General features: G+C 39.9%; 1 protein-coding gene across 7 annotated transcripts in view; it reads right to left on the bottom strand.

Annotated features, from left to right (window-relative positions):
• The window catches only part of RASGEF1B (RasGEF domain family member 1B), a 550,412-nt gene that overhangs the window by 157,212 nt on the left and 369,305 nt on the right, over positions 1-23,895 (bottom strand). For all 7 annotated transcript variants that reach the window (XM_038582293.1, XM_038582294.1, XM_038582297.1 and 4 more), the window contains one exon: positions 10,321-10,404. In XM_038582293.1, the coding sequence (XP_038438221.1) occupies positions 10,321-10,404 (84 nt within the window). The remainder of the gene's footprint in view (positions 1-10,320; positions 10,405-23,895) is intronic.

Here is a 23,895-nt window from a genome sequence, read left to right as displayed (position 1 = left end):
TAAAATGGCCCCTGTTTGCTATTTTGGCAAGGAAAATTCTCAGTGCTAAAAGGAGCTAAGGATTAATCTGTTAAGGGGACACCTCTATTTCTTTTCTCCCCACAGATGCCTCCCAACTTTGAAATAAAGCAGCTCCATATTCTGTTGATTCTGAGTTCACCAGTTCCTTTCTTTTTATCTCTTGTTTATCCAGTTACTTCCACCTAGCTCCTCCAGTCTCCCCTTCCTTCACCCGGAAATACAGAGGCGTGGGGAGCTTTGTTTGCTTTCTTAGCCACCCTTCCATTTAATAACACTTCTATCCTTCAAGGCGCTGTATTTCTTCATTCCTTCTGGTCAAATCAAGTAATACATTTAAGTTATTTTCCCTTTGACTGGGGACACATTTACCTGTCACCTAAATTCCTTTTGAGAAAGGTAGGTTGGCATAGCCATGGTTATGGGCAGTTTGTTAATCTAAAAACAGCTCCATCTGTTTGTGTATTCTGTTCAGTTTGCCAAGGTCATGGCACTTTACTGGGTTGTTTTGACTTGGCATGATCTACACAATGCTTGCTGAGCTGAAATAATGCTTCTTTCAGCCCAGTTTCTTGTCTTACCAGTAGTGCCAATCAGAATTTTGTGGGAGAGCCTGGTAAGTTAAATTTTATGTCATCCTCTAATGTTACTTATCTCCCCAAATCCCTGATTTTGTCTCCATCATCGTCTTATTACCTTTCAACAGTCCACTTTGGATATGCCACTAATTTGTTGAAATCCTGAAATCCCTTTTGCATTTTTTGTTAGCCTGTGCAACCTCTTGGGGGCAACATGTTTACGGTCAACTATATTAAAAAGTAGTCTCTTTTAATTCATCCTCCAGAGTATCTCCTATAAATTACAAAGAAAGTCCTCTAGTAATAACATTGTGGGATTTGGGAGAATAAGTTCATCTTGAGCTTTCACAACACAATATTTAGCAGCTGCAAAGGCAAGGAAGACAAAGCTGCCAGGTCATCCCCTGGAAATCCCAAGACACATATTTTTAACATTTGCATTCTTATTTACATAAATTTGTATGCTCCATTCAAAAGACACTGACTCCAATTATGTAAAATAAAACATACAACTCCTCTTGATCTGAGAATGGATAATCACACGTTCCAGGCTTGCTTTTCTGCTGCCCAGAGTGATTTCTTTGGTGTCTCCCTCTCTGCTCCTTAAGTTTTCCTCCTTTATTCCTACCCTCTAATCATAACCATTAATTTAATGAATACTTATCACTTAGTTGTAAAATTGGAGTTAATTTCAAAATATTCTTTTTTCTGTTATGAGCTCACATTGGAATTCTTTGTTATCCAATTGGCGTTTGCATAGCAACTTTCCTTCCCCCATAGCAAGGAAACATTGGTCCTTGGTTCAGCTAGGGGTACCATAATTTGTGTGGCAGAAATTGTACCTGGGTCCAGCATGTAGTCTTTCACTCAACAGAAAGTTTCTTGATAGTGAGGAAGAGAGTTTGGATTTTGGGCAGAATAACCGTAGATTAGAATTATTCACCCAAAACACTGCATTCCATCAACCTCTGTAATTAAAGCTTGATTTTGCTTACATTTTTGGCATCATTTTCCCCTTCAGGTGAATGGAAAATGGAGCTGAATGCAAAATGAATTCATTAGAGTATTTTACAGCTAATGTATTGAACCCAGAAGCCAGAACTGTGGAGAGAAGAAAGAAAAAGAGATTCCTTAAGAGCAACCCCACTCAACCCAAGATAGTCCTGGTGTCACTGTGGAGATACCTGCCTGCTAAGTCTGCTCTACTGTGAGAGGGAGACCTTAGAATCACATAGTGAAACACCACCAAACCAAGAATGGTCATACTGCCCTTAATTTCCTTCTGCTTTCTGTAAAGCCTTGGAGAAAGTCACACCCTACCATTTTTATACTGCTGTTAGTGTTTCTGATCAAGTCTAGGAAAACACCAAAGAAACTCAGGACTGTCTATTGGGGGAAGTGAAACTTAGTCAAAGGAGACCCCTCCATCTCCAAGTTTCATTGACTTCTGACCTTAGCCTTTGAAACAGCTTCTTTCTGTCCCCATTGACAAAGTGGTGGTCTTTTTAGAACCCATATAAACAAAGTCAAAATAGGGGGTGGCTGGAGGGGACAGAAGCAGAGGCAAGGCAGCGAATTTCAGGGCAGTTGCCAAGACATTTTGTGATGTGCAGGGTGTGTTTTACTTGTTTGTTGTTTTAATCTTTGGCCAAATGATACCCTTCTCACTAGGAACTAAAGTCAGCAGATGGGAAGTATCTCACTGAACACAAAGTACAGAAACCCAGTTCCCCTGCTATGCCTGCAAAACATCAGCCTTGCTGACGGCATGAAGAAGAGGCTTCCTGCTCAGCCAGGATCTCATACCCTGTGGACAGCCACTTCAGGCGGGACTTGCCGCCAAGCTGTTACCAGGAATTGCCAAATAGGTTCATTTCCTTTTAAAAAGTGCAAGAAACTCTAGATCTTCCTACATACACCTATAAGTTGGAAAAACAAGCCTTTTTTAAAAAAAAAATTTTTTTGTTTCGTTTTTTACTTGTGCTAATAGTAGCTATGTTTCATCCTAGGCTCTGGATTGTGTGTGGCCCAAAGATGCACCTGCCAAGGTACAAAGGACAAGAGGGTGGCGGGCTTCTCAGATAGACTGCAGTCCTTCTGCTGAGGTGTGCTTGGAAAGTGTCTTTGTTTTTTTTTTAATAATAAATTTATTTTTTATTGGTGTTCAATTTGCCAACATACAGAGTAACACCCAGTGCTCATCCCGTCAAGTGCCCCCCTCAGTGCCCGTCACCCATTCACCCCCACCCCACTCCCTCCTCCCCTTCCACCACCCCTAGTTCGTTTCCCAGAGTTAGGAGTCTTTATGTTCTGCGTCCCTTTCTGATATTTCCCACACATTTCTTCTCCCTTCCCTTCAATTCCCTTTCACTATTATTTATATTCCCCAAATGAATGAGAACATATAATGTTTGTCCTTCTCCGACTGACTTACTTCACTCAGCATAATACCCTCCAGTTCCATCCACGTTGAAGCAAATGGTGGGTATTTGTCCTTTCTAATGGCTGAGGAATATTCCATTGTATACATAGACCACATCTTCTTTATCCATTCCTCTTTCGATGGACACCGAGGCTCCTTCCACAGTTTGGCTATTGTGGCCATTGCTGCTATGAACATTGGGGTGCAGGTGTCCCGGCGTTTCATTGCATCTGAATCTTTGGGGTAAAACTCCAACAGTCCAATTGCTGGGTCATAGGGAAGGTCTATTTTGAACTCTTTGAGGAACCTCCACACAGTTTTCCAGAGTGGCTGCACCAGTTCACATTCCCACCAACAGTGTAAGAGGGTCTCCTTTTCTACGCATCCTCTCCAACATTTGTGATTTCCTGCCTTGTTAATTTTCCCCATTCTCACTGGTGTGAGGTGGTATCTCACTGTGGTTTTAATTTGTATTTCCCTGATGGCAAGTGATGCAGAGCATTTTCTCATGTGCTTGTTGGCCATGTCTATGTCTTCCTCTGTGAGATTTCTGTTCATGTCTTTTGCCCATTTCATGATTAGATTGTTTGTTTCTTTGGTGTTGAGTTTAGTAAGTTCTTTATAGATCTTGGAAACTAGCCCTTTATCTGATACGTCATTTGCAAATATCTTCTCCCATCCTGTAGGGTGTCTTTTAGTTTTGTTGACTGTATCCTTTGCTGTGCAGAAGCTTCTTATCTTGATGAAGTCCCAATAGTTCATTTTTGCTTTTGTTTCGTTTGCCTTCGTGGATGTATCTTGCAAGAAGTTACTGTGGCTGAGTTCAAAAAGGGTGTGGCCTGTGTTCTTCTCTAGGATTTTGATGGACTCTTGTCTCACATTTAGATCTTTCATCCATTTTGAATTTATCTTTGTGTCTGGTGCAAGAGAGTGGTCTAGTTTCATTCTTCTGCATGTGGATGTCCCATTTTCCCAGTACCATTTATTGAAGAGACTGTCTTTCTTCCAGTGGATGGTCTTTCCTCCTTTATCGAATATTAGTTGACCATAAAGTTGAGGGTCCACTTCTGGATTCTCTATTTTGTTCCATTGATCTATGTGTCTGTTTTTGTGCCAGCACCACACTGTCTTGATGACCACAGCTTTGTAGTACAACCTGAAATCTGGCATTGTGATGCCCCCAGCTATGGTTTTCTTTTTTAAAATTCCCCTAGCTATTCGGGGTCTTTTCTGATTCCACACAAATCCTAAAATAATTTGTTCTAACTCTCTGAAGAAAGTCCATGGTATTTTGATAGGGATTGCATTAAACGTGCAAATTGCCCTGGGTAGCATTGACATTTTCACAATATTAATTCTGCCAATCCACGAGCATGGAATATTTTTCCATCTCTTTGTGTCTTCCTCAATTTCTTTCAGAAGTGTTCTATAGTTTTGAGGGTATAGATCCTTCACCTCTTTGGTTAGGTTTATTCCTAGGTATCTTATGCTTTTGGGTGCAATTGTAAATGGGATTGACTCCTTAATTTCTCTTTCTTCAGTCTCATTGTTAGTGCATAGAAATGTCACTGATTTCTGGGCATTGATTTTGTATCCTGCCACGCTGCCAAATTGCTGTATGAGTTCTAGCAATCTTGGTGTGGAGGCTTTTGGGTTTTCTATGTATAGTATCATGTCATCGGTGAAGAGGGAGAGTTTGACTTCTTCTTTGCCAATCTGAATGCCTTTCATGTCTTTTTGTTGTCTGATTGCTGAGGCTAGGACTTCCAGTACTATGTTGAATAGCAGTGGTGAGAGTGGACATCCCTGTCATGTTCCTGATCTTAGGGGAAAGGCTCCCAGTGCTTCCCCATTGAGAATGATATTAGCTGTGGACTTTTCGTAGATGGCTTTTAAGATGTTGAGGAATGTTCCTTCTATCCCTACACTCTGAAGAGTTTTGATCAGGAATGGATGCTGTATTTTGTCAAATGCTTTCTCTGCATCTACGAGAGGATCATATGGTTCTTGCTGATATGATGAATCACACTGATTGTTTTACTAGTGTTGAACCAGCCTTGTGTCCCGGGGATAAATCCTACTTGGTCATGGTGAATAATCTTCTTAATGTACTGTTGGATCCTATTAGCTAGTATCTTGTTGAGAATTTTTGCATCCATGTTCATCAGGGATATAGGTCTATAATTCTCCTTTTTGGTGGGGTCTTTGTCTGGTTTTGGAATTAAGGTGATGCTGGCCTCATAGAACGAATTTGGAAATACTCCATCTCTTTCTATCTTTCCAAACAGCTTTAGGAGAATAGGTATGGTTTCTTCTTTAAAGGTTTGATAGAATTCCCCTGGGAAGCCATCTGGCCCTGGACTTTTGTGTCTTGGGAGGTTTTGGATGACTGCTTCAATTTCCTCTCTGGTTATTGGCCTGTTCAGGTTTTCTATTTCTTCCTGTTCCAGTTTTGGTAGTTTGTGGCTTTCCAGGAATGCGTCCATTTCTTCTAGATTGCCTAATTTATTGGCGTATAGCTGTTCATAATATGTTTTTAAAATCGTTTGTATTTCCTTGGTGTTGGTAGTGATCTCTCCTTTCTCATTCATGATTTTATTAATTTGAGTCTTCTCTCTCTTCTTTTTAATAAGGCTGGCTAATGGTTTATCTATCTTATTAATTATTTCAAAGAACCAACTCCTGGTTCTATTGATCTGTTCCACAGTTCTTCTGGTCTTGATTTCATTGAGTTCTGCTCGAATCTTTATTAAATCTCTTCTTATGCTGGGTGTAGGATCTATCTGCTGTTTTTTCTCTAGCTTCTTTATGTGTAAGGTTAGCTTTTGTATTTGAGTTCTTTCCAGTTTTTGAATGGATGCTTGTATTGCAATGTATTTCCCCCTCAGGACTGCTTTTGTTGCATCCCAAAGATTTTGAACGGTCGTATCTTCATTCTCATTAGTTTCCATGAATCTTTTTAATTCTTCCTTAATTTCCTGGTTGACCCTTTCATCTTTTAGCAGGATGGTCCTTAACCTCCACGTGTTTGAGGTCCTTCCAAACTTGTTGTGATTTAGTTCTAATTTCAAGGCATTATGGTCTGAGAATATGCAGGGGACGATCCCAATTTTTTGGTATCGGTTCAGACCCGATTTGTGACCCAGTATGTGGTCTATTCTGGAGAAAGTTCCATGTGCACTTGAGAAGAATGTGTATTCAGTTGAGTTTAGATGTAAAGGTCTGTAGATATCTGTGAAATCCATCTGGTCCAGTGTATCATTTAAAGCTCTAGTTTCTTTGGAGATGTTGTGCTTAGAAGACCTATCGAGTGTAGAAAGAGCTAGATTGAAGTCACCAAGTATAAATGTATTATTATCTAAGTATGTCTTAAATTTGGTTATTAATTGATTTAAATATATGGGAGCTCCCACATTCGGGGCATATATATTGAGGATTGTTAAGTCCTCTTGTTGGATAGATCCTTTAAGTATGATTTAGTGTCCCTCTTCATCTCTCACTACAGTCTTTGGGGTAAATTTTAGTTTATCTGATATAAGGATGGCTACCCCTGCTTTCTTTTGAGGACCATTTGAATGGTAAATGGTTCTCCAACCTTTTATTTTCAGGCTGTAGGTGTCCTTCTGTCTAAAATGAGTCTCTTGTAGACACCAAATAGATGGGTCCTGCTTTTTTATCCAGTCTGAAACCCTGCGTCTTCTGATGGGGTCATTAAGCCCGTTCACGTTCAGAGTTACTATTGAGAGTTACTATTGAAAGATATGAGTTTAGTGTCATCATGATATCTATTTAGTCCTTGTTTTTGTGGATTGTCCCACTGGACTTCTTCTTAAAGGGTAATTTTAAGAGTCCCCCTTAAATTTCTTGCAGAGCTGGTTTGGAGGTCACATATTCTTTCAGTTCCTGCTTGTCTTGGAAGCTCTTTATCTCTCCTTCCATTTTGAATGAGAGCCTTGCTGGATAAAGTATTCTTGGTTGCATGTTTTTCTCATTTAGGACCCTGAATATATCCTGCCAGCCCTTTCTGGCCTGCCAGGTCTCTGTGGAGAGGTCAGCTGTTACCCTAATACTCCTCCCCATAAAAGTCAGGGATTTCTTGTCTCTTGCTGCTTTAAGGATCTTCTCTTTATCTTTGGAATTTGCAAGCTTAACTATTAAATGTCGAGGTGTTGAACGGTTTTTATTGATTTTAGGGGGGATCTCTCTATTTCCTGGATCTGAATGCTTGTTTCCCTTCCCAGATTAGGAAAGTTTTCAGCTATGATTTGTTCAAATACATATTCTGGCCCTCTGGCCCTTTGGCGCCCTCGGGAACCCTAATCAAATGTAGGTTTTTCTTCATCAGGCTGTCATTTATTTCCCTTAATCTATCCTCAGGTCTTTTAATTGTTTGTCTTTTTTCCTCAGTTTCCCTCTTTGCCATCAACTTGTCTTCTATGTCACTCACTTGTCCTTCCACCTCGTTAACCCTTGTCATTAGGACTTCTAGTTTGGATTGCATCTCATTCCATTGATTTTTATTTTCTGCCTGATTAGATCTAAATTCTGTAGTCATGAAGTCTCTTGAGTCCTTTATGCTTTTTTCTAGAGCCACCAGTAGCTTTATAATAGTGCCTCTGAATTGGCTTTCTGACATTGAATTGTAATCCAGATTTTGTAACTCTGTGGGAGAGAGGACTGTTTCTGATTCTTTCTTTTGAGGTGAGGTTTTCCTTGTAGTCATTTTGCTCAGTGCAGAGTGGCCAAAAACAAGTTGTATTGGGAAAAGGAGAAAAAGAGAGGAGAGAAAGAAGGAAAGAAAAGAGAAAAAGAAAAAAGAAAAAAGGAAAAAAGAAAAAAGAGAAGAAAAAGAGAAAGAAAAAAAAGGGTGGGGGAAGCAAACAGAAATCAAAAAGCAAGAAAAAAAAAACCACGGGGGAGTATCTTCTGATTCTGTATACTGTAAGTCCCTTGACTTCCCCTGGAACTGGTCCGTCTAGCTGGTCTTCTAGGGGAGAGGCCTGTTGTGCTGATTTTCAGGTGTGAGCACTTGGGGGAGCTGGTCTGCCCATTCCTGGTGCAGGGCTCAGTGGGGGTTGTTCACCCGGTGAGGCCCCAGGAGGAACAACCGCAGTGGCGGCGCCAGCTCTGCAGCCCTGGAGTCAGCTCCCGCAGTAACTCCAGAGCTCTCCATCTGCAGGGCCTGGAGGCTCCAGGGGCGGGGCCGCTGATCTGCTCAGCTCGGGCCAGGAGCGTCCTCGCTGTCCTGGGCCCTCCCGGCCTCTGCCTATCCTGGGGGAGGCCGGATCCTGGGCTGTGTCCCGGCGCACCAGTGCTCCGGGGCCTGCGCTGTTGGATTTGCGCTCCCGCCCCGCAGCCCCCTCCGTGGAGCCGCCCCCGAGCCCCCCGAGCTGCTCCGGGTCCCCCGTGCGCGCTGCAGCCCTTAGGGAGCTCGGCGCACTCTCCCGGGGCGCAGGTGCCTGTTAGTGTCCCCGGGAGCCCGAGGGCATCCCCGCCCTCCTGGGTCCTGCTCCACCTCCCCGCGAGCCCCTTTCCCCCGGGAAGGTTGGTGCAGCTCCTGCTCCTCCGGGACGGGGCTCTCCTGTCCTGGGGACACTCGCCCCGGCCTCAGCCCGGCTCCTCGCGGGTCCCTCCCCCTTGGAGGCCTTTTGTTTCTTTATTTCTTTTTCCCCGTCTTCCTACCTTGATAGAAGCGCGACCTCTTCTCACTGTAGCCTTCCAGCTGTTCTCTCTTTAAATCTCAGGCCGAATTCGTAGATTTTCAGGATGACTTGAAGGTTGTCTAGGTAATTTGGTGGGGACAGGTGACTTGGGGACCCTACTCTTCCCCCATCTTGCCCCTCCCCCCGGAAAGTGTCTTTGACACCCTCACCACAGTTATGCTTCTCTTCCATCCCCTTCTCTAGCTTCTATTTCTTGGCATAGGCAAACTGAGGATGTGCTTCCTCTAAGCTTACTGTATATATTGCTTTTCATTTATTCATTCATTCATTCATTCAATTCATTTGCATAATTTGCTGAGTGCTGGGATACAGAGTGAACAAAATAGGTAAAAATAAAAACTTGCTGCCGTGGATTTATGTTAAATTATTTAATCTGATGACTATCCTGTGAGGCAGATATTATTTTGATACCCTTTCTACAGGTGACCTGGTCAAAGTCACACAGCAAGTGAATAACAGCTGGTATTTGAACCCAGGCAACCTGGCTCTAGAGAGCACACACTTACCCAACAGACTCTTCAGGTTTAGAACAGTAGCAGTTCAGGTAAAACCTATAATCTCTCTTCTAGAATCAAAGTCTTTTACTCCTCAAGATAGTTTAAATAACAAGTGTGTAGGAAAAAACGGGAGTATTGTGGCTGGATTTCACACTAACATGTTGAAGGTACCAGAATATGCCACCCCCAAATATACCAGTTTGGTGTAAGAATTATTTTGAGCTGAGGACAATTGAGAAACAGCGGACTTGCAGGAAAAGCACTCTGCTCCCATTCCCCCATCACTTTCTAACAGCAGGGCAGAAATTTCCCTTTCTAAAGATTATGTAAATTTGTAAATGTGTCTTCCTCTCCCATACCAGTAAGAAGATGACTATTAGTCACCAGACATGATTTTTGTCAACGGAAAATGCACCAACTTGAGTCTCCATAACAAACTTAATAAATAACCATACCACTCATTAATGTCCCAAAGTCTATGGCGAGAAGCCCAAACCCCTCTTCCTTTCTCTTGTCGCTTCTCCACATTTTATTGCTTTTTGTTAAAATAGTGTAAGCCTTGAATAAAACTTCTTTGGGTTCTCACTTCTTTTCTATGAAGGTCTCTTTATTCATAGTAATAAATATTTTCTCTTGTTTGTCTTTTTTTTTCAGTTTAATTTGCATAACCCCAGGTTCTGAACCTAAGAGACTAGAGAAAAAAAGGTTTTCAGTGTTTTTTTGTACCTCCTCTACCATGTAAATTACTAAAAGTAACCTCTTTCTTTCTAACAAGTTCTGATACAGGAAGATAAGTTCAAGGGCTCAGAAACCAGGACATTGAAAGGAGTGGGGAGGATATCACCAGGGTTGGAGTAGAGGTAGCAGCTGAAGCACAGGCATCTCTGCTGAGCATCTCTCAGTTCAACATTTTGCCAAGGGCAAGGGCATAGTAGGGCCAATTGAAAAGTTCAAAATTTGTATTTTATCAGCCCCTTTTATGAGATTGGCTTGATTATTTCACCCACATAGCTCAAGAGAAAAAGAAATACAGCCATCAGGTTCAAATAATACTGTTCAGTAAGAAATGGAGTCATTCTTACTTTGCCAATTGGCTTCTCAATCAGAGGGCTTGTAAAGCAGACTGGAGTTATGCTGCTGTACATCGGAAGTTTCCATTGCTGTTCCTGCAAGAAAGGAAACACAGAGAGCAGGGGGGAGAGAGAGGGAGAGAGATTTCAGGGACTTGGTTGGCTTTTCTGCTGTCTAGAACCATTTTCCAGTTGTTCACAATAGTGCCTCAAGCACTTAAACATTGTCACTTGAAATATCTGAGTCAGCATTTTTGCATAAGAATCTTCGGTGTGCAGTCTGTGCACACTCAGTTAACCTTGCTCAAGGACATATTACGAAACTATTTATGACATTTTGAAGAATTCATGCACACAAGTTGACATAAATGCAAAATATTTTCAGCCTCATCTGTTAAGATATCTCCCTAGAACATAAATCAAATGGTATGAAACTTTTTAAAACAAAAATAACTTTACTGCTATACTGCTGTGTAAAAACACTTACCACAAGTAAACTTCCAGTTTTCAGATCTTTAATTCCATGTGGGATAATGTCTATAGTTCTCTAACTGCTTTCAAAATGCACCAAATGGGACTCCTTTTTATTTTTTCTGCCTGAACTCCCACTCTGTCCCACAATCTGACCTAAAACCCACCGATGTGAGTCGATGTGTTTTCCTTAAACAGACTCCATCCTGAGCCTTTTTCATACTGTTTATGGATTCTAAAATATCCTTTCCTCAGCATCTGCATATGATTTCCTACCTGTCCTGTTAAGCCCAGCTCAGATTCTCTAAAAACCACTTCACTATTTTTCTCCACTTCTTCTCTTTCTGTCTTTAAATTTTTTAATTCCAGTATAGTTAACATACAGTGTTACATTAGTTTCAGGTGTACAGTATAGTGACTCAACAATTCTATACATTATTCAGTGCTCATCACAGTAAGTGAACTCTTAATTCCCTTCATTCATTTTACCCTCTGCCCTGCACCTCTTCTCTGGTGACCATCAGTTTGTTCTCTAGAGATAAGAGTCTGTTTTTTGGTTTGTCTCTTTTCTTCTTTGTTCATTTGTTTTGTTTCTTAAATTCTACATATTAGTTAAATCATATGGTATTTGCCTTTCTCTGACTGACTTATTTCACTTAGCATAATACCCTCTAGACCCATCCATGTCAGTGCAAATGGCAAGATTTCATTCTCTTTTATGGATGAGTAATACTCCATTATATATATGTGTGTGTGTGTGTGTGTGTGTGTGTGTGTATGTGTGTGTACAACTTCATCTATTCATCTACTTATGGAGACTTGGGTTGCTTCCATATCTCGGCTATTGTAAATAATGCTGCAATAAATATAGGGATGCATATGCATCCTTTTCAAGTTATCCAGTAGTGTCGATTACTGGATCATATGGTAATTCTATTTCTAATTTTTTGAGGAGCCTCCATACAGTTTCTCTGACTGGCTGCACCAGTTTGCACTCCAACAGTGCGTGAAGGTTTCCTCTTCCCCACATCCTTGCTGACACTTTTTGTTTCTTTTGTTTTGATTTTAGGCATTCTGACAGGTGTGAGATGATATCTCATTGTGGTGTTGATTTACATTTCCCTGATGATGAGTGATGTTGAGCAATCTTTTCATGTGTCTGTCGGCCAACTCGATGTCTTCCTTGGAGAAATGTCTGTTCATTTCTTCTGCCCATTTTTAGTCAGATTATTTGTTCTCTGGTGTTGAGTTTTAGAAGTTCTTTATATATTTTAGATACTAATCTTTTATTGGATATGTCATTTGCAAATATTTTCTTCCACTCTATAGGTTGTCTTTTAGTTTTGATGGTTTTCTTTGCTGTGCAGAAGCTTTTTGTTTTGATGTAGTCCCAACAGCTTATTTTTGCTTTTGTTTCCCTTGCCTCAGGAGACATATCTAGCAAAAAGTTGCTATGGCTGATGTTGAAAAAGTTACTGCCTGTGCTCTCTTCTAGGATTTTTATGATTTCGGGTCTCATGTTGGGTCTTTAATCCACTTTGAGTTTGTTTTTGTGTATGGTGTAAGAAAGTGGTCCGGTTTCATTTTTTGCATGTAGCTGTCGAATTGTCCCAATACGATTTGTTGAAAAGACTTTTTTCCATTGCATGTTATTGCCTCCTTTGTTGAAGATTAGTTGACCATATAATCATGGGTTTATTTTTGGGGTCTCTATTCTGTTCTATTGATCTAAGTATCTATTTTCGTGTCAGTACCATACTGCTTTGATTACTACAGCTTTGTAATATAACTCAAAGTTCAGAATTGTAATGCCTCCGGCTTTTCTTTTCTTTTCCAAGATTGCTTTAGTTATTTGGGGTCTTTTGTGGTTCCATACAAATTTAGGATTATTTGTTCTCGTCCTATGAAAAATGCTTTTGGTATTTTGATAGAGATTGCATTAAATCTGTAGACTGTATCTTCCTCTACTTCTGACTACAGTCAAAATAAACTTCTCTCGGGGTCCCTGGGTGGCGCAGCGGTTTGGCGCCTGCCTTTGGCCCAGGGCGCGATCCTGGTAGACCCGGGATCGAATCCCACGTCGGGCTCCCGGTGCGTGGGGCCTGCTTCTCCCTCTGCCTGTGTCTCTGCCTCTCTCTCTCTCTGTGACCATCATAAATAAAAAAAAATAAAATAAAAAAAAATAAACTTCTCTCTACCACAGAGTCCATGTACTATTATTAGAGTGCTTGTCACAATCTGCTGGGAATGTGAACTACTAAGGATAAGATTCATGTCATAGTTATCTTTGTATCCATCATGGTTTAGCACAGGTCTTATATATGGCTGTGGTCTGAATAAATGTTTATGTCCCTGCAAAAGTCCATATATTGATATCTTAATCTCTAAGGGATGGTATTAGGATATGGGGCCTTTGGGGACTGATTGGGTCACGAAGGCAGAGCCTTCATAAATGGGATTAGTGTCCTTATAAAAGAGACCCAAGAGAGTTTCTTTGTTGTGTGAAAATACAATGAGAAGTCTACAACCCAGAAAAAGGCCCTCAGCCAACAGTGCTGGAGTCCTGATCTCAGATGTTAGCCTCCAGAACTGTGAGATACAAATTTCTGTTGTTTATAAGACACCAAGTCTATGGTATTTCGTCATTGCAGCCAGTACAGATGAAGACATACTGTTGGTGCTTTCTATTAGAGTAATCTTTCTTTTTGCCAGCTGAATCTTTTTCTATATGTAGTCACTAATTTCCAAAGCACCCTCCAGATCCAGCTCTCTCTAACTCCCAGCTCTCATTCCTATAACACACATTTTTCACTCTTTTTAGAGGAGACATAAAGAGGGTTATATTGAAGAAAAAAACTTAACTGTAAGTACCAATAACCCCATAAAATAAAAATGATCTTTAAAAATTCATTAGCAGGTATTGATCCATCCCTACCTCCTGCTGTCCATTAATTGGCCATTTTTCTTGAATGGAAGGAAGATTTTTCAGTGGTCTTAGCAAAGGATACAGTATGGCTCTCTGGAATCTCTACCCCTGCTGTTACTAATTATCTCACCCTGGGCAAATTGCTTGTTTCAGGGTGGCCCTGCCTGTGAATGTGGTTTGCATTATTTACACACATCTCACAGGGTATTTTGAGACTAATTGTGAAGATACCTGTGACCTAGAAAGGTGAAGCATAATTCCTGGGGAAGAAGCCCTGCAGTTTACCCTTAGAAGAAGTCATTTAAATCTCTGCTCTCTTCCCTGGGTCAGAAAACAGGGGTTATGGTTGGATTCCAAGGGATGTGGATTTCCGTCCTTTAGGGGTTAACCTGAGACCAGCAAGCAACTCACTTCACAGGTCATATTCCAGCCATCAAAGTTTAATTACTATCAAACCCTGCTGGCTCAGGTTGCAGCCATATTAGTGAATTCATGAATGAAATTTCCAAAGGATCCCGTTACCAAACCCCACCTCCCAAAGATAATAATAGCACCAGGGGAAAGGCCAAAATATATCTACTTGAGACTACAACTTTTTTTTTTTTAAGTGAAAATAACTGACTCAGTGCTGATGATCAGGACTTATGATTCTGTTTCGAGGAAGTCAATCTGCAGATACAATAGATGAATCTGAAGAACTCTGCCCTTCACTCTGATGCTGGTTCAGTTGCTATGGTAACGTATAACTAGTTTTGTTAGGTTGTGCAGCCTGATTTTCTTTAGACTAAAGATTCCCTTGATAACGTTTGCACTGGGTACAGTTAACACCAAAACAACCCATCAGTTGCAAAACATAGGTTTCTTACCTACATATTATTGGTTTGGTGGGAAAATATGTGATGATTCTGGACCATACATACAAGAGAATTTCTGAAATCATGGGTTCATACACAAAACAGAGTAGTGATGGATATACAGTTATTATTAACTAATGTCTCCCTTTTTCTATATCCCTTCCTCATTTCAGGATTTCTCATGGGTTTTTGTTGTTGTTGTTTGGGTGGTTGAGTGGCCGAGTGGCTGGGTGGCTGGCATAGCTGCTGTTCCACATCGAACTCACCATTTGCTAAATGTGGGGACAGGGATGCTGAGAATGGACTTGGACAAAGTAAAATAACAGAGTTCGAGAAAAGTTGTCGAAGCCTCAGACAGCTCTCTGCAAAAGAGGGCAATTACTGCCCTTCGTCTTCTTTATATAATAACTGCACCCCTGAGAAGCTACAGAATTGCTCAGAGATCTCCACAGGAAAGATACGTTGTGTTTTTGTTCTAAGACTAAATTCCTAAAGGGAGACAAAAGAAATGGTTAAGGACTTGAACTGTAATTACAACCTTCAGTGTTTATCCTGGTGACTGAAATATAAGAGCAGCTCCTGTGCTAAAGGACAGAAATAATCTAGGATTTCAAAGAAGGATGCAGGAATCACTTAAGTTAGCTGCTTAAACAGTAGGATCAGTCCAGATAGCATCTATTTAAGGGTACATTGCTGGGCAGCTCAAATGAACCTAATAACCCTGAAGGAAAGAATGTGTCCTCCCTAAGAAGTCTTGATTCTATATGTGTTCTGTTTTGAGATGGAAGCAGAACTTAATTTAAAGATCACCATGCCTCTCTGCAGCCTTACCCTGTCACCATTATTTATCTGGAGTAAATATAACTTAGAGTACTTTTAAAGAACCGCCAACATGGCACTTTAGTTGCTTCTCACAAAAGTCATGAGTTGTTTCTGGGACCTAGGATATCGAAGGACTGTGATATTGCAAACATTAAGTGGGAACTCGGGAAGGAAAAAGTTCCAGGAAGAGTATATGATATAGGTCACCACCATTGCTCTGGCCCCTGTTTTCTCTGGCCTCTCAATCTGATGGTTGAGACTGACCAACAGAGATTCGGGTTCACCCCACCCACCCCAGCTGGAGTTCCTTCCTTGCAAGGGTCAAGCACACAGATGCAGAGGTGAGGTGGCCTTGGGAAGGGAGGAGGACTGGGTGGAGGGTCATTAAATGTTGACTCACTTAGACTTAGCTAGACTTCCTCCTTTTTTCCACACTCCAATACAATTTTAGTGAACTTAAGTAAACTGTGCATACTGCTAAGTTTTCCTATTTCCTTTTGGGTCATTATCACAGACCTACACCAGCTCTAGCATATGAAAATCCCCTCCCTTCAGAACTTGCAGGCATAGAATTACAGGGAAGAACTGTACACAGGCAGTCCAATTTTTAAGTTTTCTGGACAGAATTCCGTTAGAGGCTGCCCTGCTTATACATTCTTTTTTTTTTTTTTTTTTTTTTTTGCTTATACATTCTTTAGTACCTCCCTCAGTACTCATTTCCCTTAAATGCTCTGCTAAATTTTTGCATTTAAATTTCCATTTCTTGGATGTTTCACATGCTGATTTTTAAAATGTCCCTTGTGCTTCTTCCTTCCTTTTCTATTTTTTATGCATCTTCAGTAGCACTGGTACCTACCACAGGGCTACCATTACAAAGAACATTAAAACAAGTGCTCTTGAGACACTCAACAACATTAGTGATACTCCTGGAAGAAAGAAGCACTTTCCCTTTACCATATGCTTGTGTCTACAAGTTTCCTGCCAGCCTTTAGCCAAATACATGCATATTTAGCTATAACACCACTTTGCATCATACTCTTATGCATTTTTTACTTATCACATTACTTATTTTCTGTGTTGTTACAGTTTTTGGACTTGCAATATTTAGTGACTACATAATGTTCCATCAACAAAGTAGAGTATAATGTATTTGATATCTTGGTAGGTATTTTCTTATTTCCATTTTTCCCTCTACATTTTTTGGAAATTTAAAAAACAGTGTATTGAATCAATTCACATAACCTACAATTCACCCATTTAAAGTGCACAATTCCATATTTTTTAGTATACACACAGAATTGTACAGCCACCACCACAATGGAATTGTGGCAGTCATTCAGCATCCCTCCTTTGCTCTCCTCTAGGCAACCTAGGCAACCTCCTTACCTAGGCAACCACTAGTCTACTATCTATCTCTATATTTTCGCCTATTCTGGACATATTATATAAATGGAATCATATAATATGTGGTCTTTCATGACTTCCACTAAGCATAATATTTTCAAAATTCACCCATATTGTAGCATGTATCACTACTTCATCTTTTTTTTTTTTTTTTTTTTTTTTTTTTTTAAAGATTTTATTTTTTTTTATTTATTCATGATAATCACAGAGAGAGAGAGAGAGAGAGAGGCAGAGACACAGGCAGAGGGAGAAGCAGGCTCCATGCACCGGGAGCCCGACGTGGGATTCGATCCCGGGTCTCCGGGATCGGCCCTGGGCCAAAGGCAGGCGCCAAACCACTGCGCCACCCAGGGATCCCACTACTTCATCTTTTTATTGCCAAACATATTCCATTGAATGGATATACCAAATTTATCTATTCATCCATGAGTTGTTTCTACTTTGTGGCTATTATGAATAAAACATCTATGAACACTGACGTCCAAGTTTTTGTGTGGGATGTATCTTCTTATTTCTCTTGATTATACAAACAGGGATGGAAATACGAGATCATAATGTAACTCTATGTTTTACTCTTTGAGGAACAACCAAACTATTTTTTCCTGTAATTAATACCTAAATATATATTTTTTGTCTTTTGAATCATTTCTTCAGAATATATTTCTAGGAGTAGGGTTCCTGAGCCAGAGATATAGACATTTTTATGGCTTTTATTCTATACTATTCAATTATTGTTTTTCAAAAGTATTAGACTGGCTTAGACAACTACAAGTCATATTTATCATGTATGTATGCATGTATATACACACACCTACAACTCTTTTTTTCTATACAGCAAACTTATGAGAAAGATGCAACAAATTAACAACATATTTATAGATGAAGACACTAAGGCCCACGGGGGGTTAGTAACTCAGTGTCAGATGACCAACCAAAGCAATGCAACACCCCTTTTATGAGCCACATTGGCTTCAAGTGTCTGTACCCAGTATGTCCCTGGTTACAATGAGTAATTGCTGACTAGGTCTCTATCCTGTAATTTCTTCAGCTTGTGACACAGTGAAACAATAGCGTAGAGTCAGAAGCACGAGATCGAATTCTAGCTCCGTAACTTGTTAGCTTTGAGATCTTGAGCAGGCTATTGAATCATAAGCTTCAGTTTCTCCAAACATAAAACAAGAAGAATACCTATGCCATAGGCTTCCCTGGAGGATTTAAATTAAAATTTGGCTCAAAGAAATACATAAAAAGTGCCAATATTATTTTTCATGTGAATATCAAATGTCTTATTTTATTCTTTCTTGATGTCCTTTCAGAGTGAAATATCAGCTATCTATGTATCTCTACTATGATTTAATAGATTTTCTCTTCTTTGTGTTCAATGAATTATCCTCTGAGTATTGTAACTTAGCTCTGTGCTCAGTTTATAAGAATTTTTGTATGGAAATATTAATAAGTAATATAAAGGTTTATAAAGTCTTCAATAAAAATGATAACAATTATAGATTATTACAATTATAAAATCTATAAATACAATAGAAGAACTACAGCACAAGTTTATTAAATAAGTTTAAATAGGTATATTTATTTTTTAGCTTTAAAAATATTCAAAAGTTTACATTATAAATCATAATTATAAATTTTAAATTTATTAAGATTCTATAAAATTAAAGTGTATAAAATAAGCAAAAATTTAAAAAGGTGAATCAATTATGAGTTAATAAAATAAGCATAGGCTCATAAAAGTAAATGCTTATAAAATAAATATGTGTCCAGCTCTACGGACCTTGTAAATAAGATAACAATGTTATAGTGTAAAAAACCCTGGGGTCCTATTGTGAAGATTCAAATTTGAGAACAACTGTTACACTTCCTTGATGTGTGGCCTCTTTGGGGTTCTATTTCTTCAGCAATAAGAAGTATAATATATAATTCGTATTTTTTAAAAAAAGATCCCCATAAGACAATGTATTTGAAAACAATCAGCACTACCAAAAAATTATACATCTCTGGAATTTCAAAAGATGTGACAGTTACACCAGCCAATGGCCCACTTACTTGTAGGATATGAACTCTAAATTCTCTAGGAGTTCAGAGAAGATAGGAAGTAAAATGAAAATAGGAAGTCATCTATTCAAATATGAGAAAACATCGCGAAGAAGAAATAGTTCTCCCAGTTCCCATATGTCACTCATGGTCAGCTTCATACCCAAAATGATCCCAGAAGTTTAGTTTCTGAGAGATCCAAATCTAAAGTGATCACCATGGAACTTTCAACAGGAGGGAGGGAGGAAGCCAGGGATGCTATAACCTGCATCTCTGCAGATGGGCTGCTTAGAGACTGGCAGTAAATTTGGGTAAAGTTATCAATGGGTAGGGGGCATCTTAAAGGCTGAATTGTGTCCTCCCAAAATTCATATGTTGAAGTCCTAACTCCTAGTACCTCAGAATGTGATTGTATGTGGAGCTAGGGTGTTTTAAAGGGGTGATTAAATATTTTAAATGATGTCATTATGGTGGGCCCCAACCCAAATGACTCTGGCCCTTACTAGAAGAAGGAATACACATACACACATAGAAGGAAGATCATGAGAAGTCACAGGGAGAAGGTGGTCATCTCAAGCCAAGGAAAAAAGTCTCAGGAGAAATGAACTCTGCTAACATCTTGACCTTAAACTTCTAGCCTCCAGAACTATGAGAAAATAAATTGTTTAAGCCACTCAGTCTGTGGTACTTGGTTATGGCAGCCGTAGAAAACTAACACAAGGCATCTTAGCAAAAAAGACAATAAATATTAGGGGGAAGGGCTTTCAGGACAGAAATCTTTTGGGGACTTTCAGGTAGTCAGTGTAGGAAAAGTTTCCAAATGAATTGGGAGAAAGGGTTCTTCAGTAACCGGCAATAAAGCAGATGCAGAAATTTGGATGGGTAGTGTTCTGTATATTAGTATTGAGTATGCCCTGAGGGTCCTCAGGTAAATAAGAGGCTGTCTTACCCTCAAGGATATCACCCAAGTCTAATGAGGGAGAGATGTAAACAAATAATATTCTAAAGGAGCAGTGCATATTAAGGATAGAGGAGGAAGAGCATCCAGCCCAGCCAAGAGAGCAGCTCCTATGGCCAGGAGGCTTCTGGGAGGAGCTGGTACAGGACCTGAGTACAGGAGGTCATCACAGAAGTCAGGTAGACAAAGAAGTAGGGACAGGGAGGGGGTGGAGGGTGTGGGGATATGAAAAGAGGTTTACGGTGTTTCAAGAAAAGGAAATATCATGGGGGCAAGAGGTATGGAATAAAAACAAATGGCTTTTTATGTGAGCCACAAATAAGTTGAAGCTGTTGGATCTTATGGAGTGAGGCAGGGGTGGTAAGAGATGGCACAGGGAAGGTAGGCAGAAAGCCCAGGATTCTTTCACAACAATGTTTGAATCGGTTTCTTGGCCAGCAGACAGGAGCACACAGTTGAGAGGAGGAAAGATTCTTAACCATTCAAGCTGCTATTGGAACAAATCAGGAAAGATAGGCTAATGCCTGAAAATCTGGACTAGCAGAGTAGCAGAAGGGCTAGACAGTGGAGAGACTTAAGAAAGGGTTTGGAATTAAAATGATCAGAACTTAAACATTTCTTGGACGTGAAGATTGAGCTAGGAAGAATTAAATGCCGTTTTCTAGTGAATGAGAGAATAGAGACAAGGAGTACACACTCCTGATAGGACTCTAAGAGAGAGAATGACATAGTAAGCGTGCCGGTGAGGCACATGGAGGGTCCGTGGGCTGGCATCAGTGTATGCCTTAGGCACCAAACCATGCAAAGAGCACTCACCACTTTGGAGTTCTGATTTTAAACATATCATTATTTGATGTAAATTTGGTACTACATTTTGGCACTAACCTGTCTTCTGGTCTCAGCTTGAACTTCCTTGTGCAGTCAACATTTTCTGCTTCCTCCCATGCAAACATTTGGCTTATTTATTCCCTGTTCTTTCTCAGACCTTTGCCTCCCCTTCTCATAGACACTGCCTCCACCAGCCACTAGCCATGGAACTATGGGCAAATTGCTTCACCCTTCAAACCTTATACTTCCTTGCACAGAAAATGAGGATAAAGACGATGTCCATCACAAGCTCATTGTATACATTAAGTAAAAACAACAACCACAACAAAAACACAGGGTTCCACAGGAGCACGAGGAAAGAAGTTCTATTCCAGCCCTGATGCTGGAGATGGGTGAGGTTTAGGGAACTCAAGAAATCTTCACACAAGTGGTAACCTCACTTCTACTTTCACTCATAAATATCTCTTCCTTGACCTTGTGGAAGATTCTCCACTCTTCTTCTCCTCAGATCTGCTCTCCACACTGTATCTAAGACTGAGAAGTCTTTTTAAGAATGAATGGAAGTGTGATCCCCTGCTCTACTGCCTTCCCCCTTAAACCAAACACTCCAGAAGTTTTCTACTGCGCTTGGATGCAAACTAAAATTTTATCTTGGCCTACAAGGCCCTTCCCAGTCAAACTTCCTCCTACCTCTCCTAACTCATATTGACCCTTTTCTTCCTTTTGGTGTCTTGAATGTCAGGTTCTCTTCTGCCACAGGACGTTTGATTATGCTCTTCTTTCCTCTGGAAGAACTCTCCCTGTTCCCTGCATCCCACTCAACCTCCTCATTTCACTTTCTAAGTCACTCCAATCCTCCCCTCAGTGTGCAGCTCAACTGTTATTTCCACTGGGTTATACTTTCTTCTTTCTGTGTTCTTATCCCATACAGCATTTCCTCCTTGGCAGAGGTTACCAAAATTGTTATTGATTTGGGCATTTTCTGTACCTATCTGTATATGCCTTTTAATAAAAAAGCACATATTATTTGGGCTGTAGGTAGTATTTTCACCATAGCATCTGTGCTGTAGACTCCTTCTGCAAATATGTTCACCACATCACTAATTATCTAAAAGTCAATTTTGCCATAAAAGATAAAAAAAATAACTGGTTGACTGATTTGATTTCTCTGTGGATGCAGTACTCCCCTTTTTATGTTATATAAGTCTTAACCCTGATAATGATCTATAGGGTAGGGCAGAGTTTTGAACCCACAATTCCCACAGAATTTAGGAATATCTATCAGTGGACATGTGACAATATGCCAAGAACAAACAGTGTAGATGGCTTTCAAAATATAATACAAAAAAAAAAAAAGTAAAGAAAACCCAACACAATACAAAGTTTAGTGACAAATATGCACTCCAGTGTTTGGAAACTGATACCTCTCTTAATTAATGAAGAAATTTCAGTGAAAAAAATAAAAGATACTAACCAAGACAAATTATTTTTTTTAATAATAAATTTATTTTTTATTGGTGTTCAATTTGCCAACATACAGAATAATAGTGCTCATCCTGTCAAGTGCCCCCCTCAGTGCCCATCACCCATTCACCCCCACCCCCCGCCCTCCTCCCCTTCCACCACCCCTAGTTTGTTTCCCAGAGTTAGGAGTCTTCATGTTTTGTCTCCCATTCTGATATTTCCTACCCATTTCTTCTCCCTTCCCCTCTATTCCCTTTCACTATTATTTATATTCCCCAAATGAATGAGAACATATAATGTTTGTCCTTCTCCGATTGACTTATTTCACTCAGCATAACACCCTCCAGTTCCACCCACGTTGAAGCAAATGGTGGGTATTTGTCGTTTCTAATGGCTGAGGAATATTCCATTGTATACATAAACCACATCTTCTTTATCCATTCATCTTTCGATGGACACCGAGGCTCCTTCCACAGTTTGGCTATTGTGGCCATTGCTGCTATATACATCGGGATGCAGCTGCGCCGGCATTTCATTGCATCTGTATCTTTGGGGTAAACCCCAACAGTGCAATTGCTGGGTCGTAGGGCAGGTTTATTCTTAACTACCAAGACAAATTATCAAGCAAAAACCTCCGCAAATGTATACTTCTATGAACGAAAGACTTTGAAGGTAAGTATTTAGATAAAATCCACAAAATAAAATCAATTATTTGTGGAAGACTGCCATAATCTATACATTTTAAATGTATTCAAATATTTCATATTTTACAGTAAAGTCTTTCTAATTTTGTTACTCATTTTTCATGTTTCATTATGTCCTTTTGAATGAATGTCCATCTCATTTTTCATGATTTTATCTTATACACCAAAATTATCTTATGGCCAATTAGTGATTCAGTGAAAATGACTGATGAAAATGCTTGAGGCAAATGTGCTTATGGCAAAAATACTGGACATGTATTATTTGCTTCCACTCCCCATGACTAAGCGCCCCCCAAGGTCAAGGCTTTCTCTATTCTTATCCATCACTGTGTCCCACAACTCTAGCACAGCACCTGGCATATCAACAAATACTTATTGAGGAAATAAATGAATAGGAAAATGAACAAATTGATTAATTCCTAACATAATTCTTAGAAAAGAGGTAAGAGAAGAATAGGTAAAGAAAACAGGGTAGAGTTTTCCAGGAAGTAGGATAGTACACATAGAAAGATTAGAGAGCAAATGTATTTAAATATTTGCACATTGTTTGAAGGGTGTTAGGATACCTCAGAGGCTGGAGAGGTGGGCAGGGCCAAACCACTAAGGACATTGATTATCGTGAAGATGTGAAAAATCCAGTAAAATATTTTAGGCGAGGAGCACCCAGATTGGCTATATGCTCCATAAAAATCACTTCGGTGTCATGGTAAAGAACATATTAGAGTGTGAATCTGGAGGCCCAGAGTTCAGGCAGGATCCTGGGAGCTAAAACAGACAGTGACATTTCAGGATATAGAGAAGAAACTGGATTTGAAAGGATCAGTCTATCACTCTCATGAGAGCTAATTGTTGAACAATATTAAAAGTTTTTTTTATATGACTTGGTTCTTTGTGCTTAGTGAATGCCCTCACTCTATCTTGTAAATATATCCTGGTACTGAGTTAGTATTTTATTTTTGTGTTCCTCAATTAAAGAAGAAGAGAGTGAAGGTGCTCCTGGAGTGTGGGTAGGGAATGAGAAAGAAAAGGCATCAATCAAAGGTATAAAAACCTGTGCATTTGTTTGGGGATGCTGAGTCTCACTTTAACTTTTAAACTAAGGGAAAAATT

Source organism: Canis lupus, chromosome 32 (genome assembly GCF_011100685.1).
Source record: "Canis lupus familiaris isolate Mischka breed German Shepherd chromosome 32, alternate assembly UU_Cfam_GSD_1.0, whole genome shotgun sequence".
NCBI classification, from domain to species: domain Eukaryota; kingdom Metazoa; phylum Chordata; class Mammalia; order Carnivora; family Canidae; genus Canis; species Canis lupus.
This window is presented reverse-complemented; position numbering and strand designations above follow the sequence as displayed.